This window comes from Myotis davidii, unplaced genomic scaffold, assembly GCF_000327345.1.
Source record: "Myotis davidii unplaced genomic scaffold, ASM32734v1 scaffold309, whole genome shotgun sequence".
In the NCBI taxonomy this organism is placed as follows: domain Eukaryota; kingdom Metazoa; phylum Chordata; class Mammalia; order Chiroptera; family Vespertilionidae; genus Myotis; species Myotis davidii.
This window is the reverse complement of record NW_006383013.1, coordinates 227,833-231,025: the sequence shown is the minus strand read 5'-3', so window position 1 is coordinate 231,025 and position 3,193 is coordinate 227,833. Positions and strand designations below refer to the sequence as shown.

General features: G+C 46.8%; 1 protein-coding gene across 1 annotated transcript; it reads left to right on the top strand.

Annotated features, from left to right (window-relative positions):
• Positions 1 to 6: 6 nt before the first annotated feature.
• Positions 7 to 1,901, top strand: PNMA1 (paraneoplastic Ma antigen 1). Its single transcript, XM_006778762.2, has one exon. It carries the CDS (start codon positions 86 to 88, stop codon positions 1,145 to 1,147), a length of 1,062 nt encoding a protein of 353 aa, XP_006778825.1. The 5' UTR covers positions 7 to 85; the 3' UTR covers positions 1,148 to 1,901.
• The last annotated feature ends 1,292 nt before the right edge of the window (positions 1,902 to 3,193 follow it).

The following is a 3,193-nucleotide window of genomic DNA, read 5'->3' as shown; positions in this document are numbered from 1 at the left end:
GAGTGTCTGCCGTGGTCCTCGGCCCGGGGGCGCGGGGAGCCGGTCTGACCCGTGTCTGTGGAGTGGGGCCCTAGAGAGTGGGAAGATGGCGATGACGCTGTTGGAAGACTGGTGCCGGGGGATGGACGTGAACTCCCAGAGGGCCCTGCTGGTCTGGGGGATCCCGGTGAACTGCGACGAGGCCGAGATCGAAGAGACCCTGCAGGCGGCGATGCCCCAGGTGCCCTACCGCGTGCTGGGGAGGATGTTCTGGCGGGAAGAGAACGCGAAGGCGGCCTTGCTGGAGCTCACGGGCGCCGTGGACTACGCGGCCATCCCCCGGGAGATGCCGGGGAAAGGCGGGGTCTGGAAGGTGGTCTTCAAGCCCCCGACTTCCGATGCGGAGTTCTTAGAGAGGCTGCACCTCTTCCTGGCGAGGGAGGGGTGGACCGTGCAAGACGTTGCCCGTGTCCTGGGGTTTCAGACCCCCGCTCCGGCCCCGGGCCCCGACATGCCAGCGGAGATGCTCAACTATATCCTGGATAACGTGATCCAGCCTCTGGTGGAGTCCATTTGGTACAAGAAGCTGACGGTGTTCTCGGGGCGGGACGTCCCGGGGCCCGGGGAGGAGACCTTCGATTCCTGGCTGGAGCACACGAATGAGGTGATAGGGGAGTGGCAGGTGTCCGATGTAGAGAAGAGGCGGCGGCTGATGGAGAGCCTCCGAGGCCCCGCCGCGGATGTCATCCGCATCCTCAAAACCAACAACCCTGCCATCACCACCGCCGAGTGCCTCAAGGCGCTGGAGCAGGTGTTCGGGAGCGTGGAGAGTTCTAGGGATGCGCAGGTCAGGTTTCTGAACACCTACCAGAACCCGGGGGAAAAGTTATCGGCTTATGTCATTCGTCTGGAGCCGCTGCTGCAGAAGGTGGTGGAGAAGGGGGCCATAGATAAAGATAACGTGAACCAGGCGCGCCTGGAGCAGGTCATTGCCGGAGCCAACCACAGCGGGGCCATTCGGAGGCAGCTGTGGCTGACCGGGGCTGCGGAGGGGCCGGCGCCTAACCTCTTCCAGTTGCTGGTGCAGATCCGCGAGGAGGAGGCCAAGGAGGAGGAGGAGGAGGCGGAGGCTGCCCTCCTGCAGTTAGGCCTGGAGGGGCACTTCTGAGACGAGGGAAGTGGGCGTGTGAGCGCAGACCTAGGTAACAGCTGCTTTGTGCTGTCTTACAGGTGTGTCTCTTAGTCAAGTCCTGTTTCTGGGGGGAAGTCAAGGCCTGCCTATGCATGTAACATTAGTGAAGTTGTGGGAGGGAGCACCCTGAGCTGCTGTGTCATGCTAGCATGCTGAAATGCCAGGTAACGGCTTGGACACAGGCGCTCAGTGCAAGCTGTCATCTTGACATCATCAGTTGTGAAAAATGTGAAACTTGTGAGACTTCTCATCGAGATATTTAAATGTGAAATTGCATGTTCAGATGTTTAGTTCAGAGCCTGGCTAACACAAGAAGTGTTCAGTAAAAATAGGAGCTGTTATTAATAACGTGAATAGTTTTTCTGTTTGATGCAAATTGTTCCTGATTTATATTGATAAGAAGAAATGTGAAGTAGATATTCTTAGTGGTTCAACTTTACAGTGCTGTTCCTTATTTTTCATCTGTAAACATCAGGATCAGTTTAATTGGAAAGTATCCTGAGACTGCAAAATAGGGTATTAGAAAAGTACAATTACAGAACTGTGTAAACTAAACTTTTCACTGTACAAGATATAAATCGCATGGAAGGTTAATGTGAACCAGTTACAGTATCCATTCCCCCATTTCAAATCCTTGTTGATTTGTATTTCTCTTTGTGCCGGTTCTAAGAGTTCTAAGTTTGTAGTTATCAAATACATGTACACAAATAAAATATATTTAAAAATTCTAGTCTCATTTTCTGATGTATAAAAATTTTTTAGTGTAATTAAAATCTGTATCTTTTCTTAGACTTCAAGTCACTAAAGAAAATCAAACCTCAAGTAAATATGAACTCACTATAAAATATTTGGAAATCCAGAAATGGGGTTTAGAGGTTACCCAGCATTTTTTCCTCCCCTTTTAAGTTCCTTTCAGCTAAAAGTGTTTTGCTGCAGGGATAACTCATACCTGTGTAAAATGAATGTTTCAGTTTTACAGCAGCCATTTTATATCAAGAAGATATAAAAAGGGAAATATGGCTTAAAAACATGTTTATTTGGCTACAGAGGTTCAGTGACTGAAGATGTCCATCTTTTGAGATCCAGGTCCTAGTCAATCCAGAAGTGGTTACATAAACATAACGTTCAGTGGAGATTTCCCCCCAGTAACAAGACTTGAAAATTAAAGCCAACCAACCAAATAAATAATAAGACGATAGCCAACCTTTATAACAATCATAAGGTAAAAATTATTCATAAAGGCTAGTATTTGTATATGTTCTAACAGATGTCTCTATACATTCATCTCACTTCCTTCACACTCTTCTCTTTGCACATCTCCACATATTTGACTCCCACAACAGAAAGGCAAATCTTCACTCCCCACAGACATGTTGTCATTCCCCTTCTCCCCATCCTGCTGCCCGCCCCTCCCCTACACACACACACAATGTGCTGGATACACATACACTCCCCTCACCTCTCACAATCGTATTTCATACGTTCACTCCCACCTTCCCAAGAACACTATCATAAATATGCTTCCCCCTCTATACCAGTATCCCACCCCTGTCATACATTCCCATTTCTCCACATACATGTTCACATTCCTACTCTATATATACACTCATAAAAACTAATGGGGTTATTTTTTAACCCAATATGTTATGGGCATCCTATATCTGCACATAGGAATGGATATATTTATAGGTGCAGAGTTGATTGCATTGTAGGAGGGAGGGTCATCACCTAGGATTCTTGTATTATATATAACAATTGTATATATGTGTACACCCACAAATACTTAATACAACACATGTATATGGTATAAAACAATATCAGGATTTTAGATGTCCATCTTTTGTTCTAGAAAATAATGAACTATTTATAATTCAAATTAAGGTTTTCTCTATGGTTTCATTACAATCTGCTTTTTAAAGGACAATAGCAAGAAATATATCCTTATAACCAAAGAACTACGGAATAAAGAAGTAGACTGTCAAACTACAGGGGGAAGATAGGGGAGGGTTGGGGGTTAAGAGA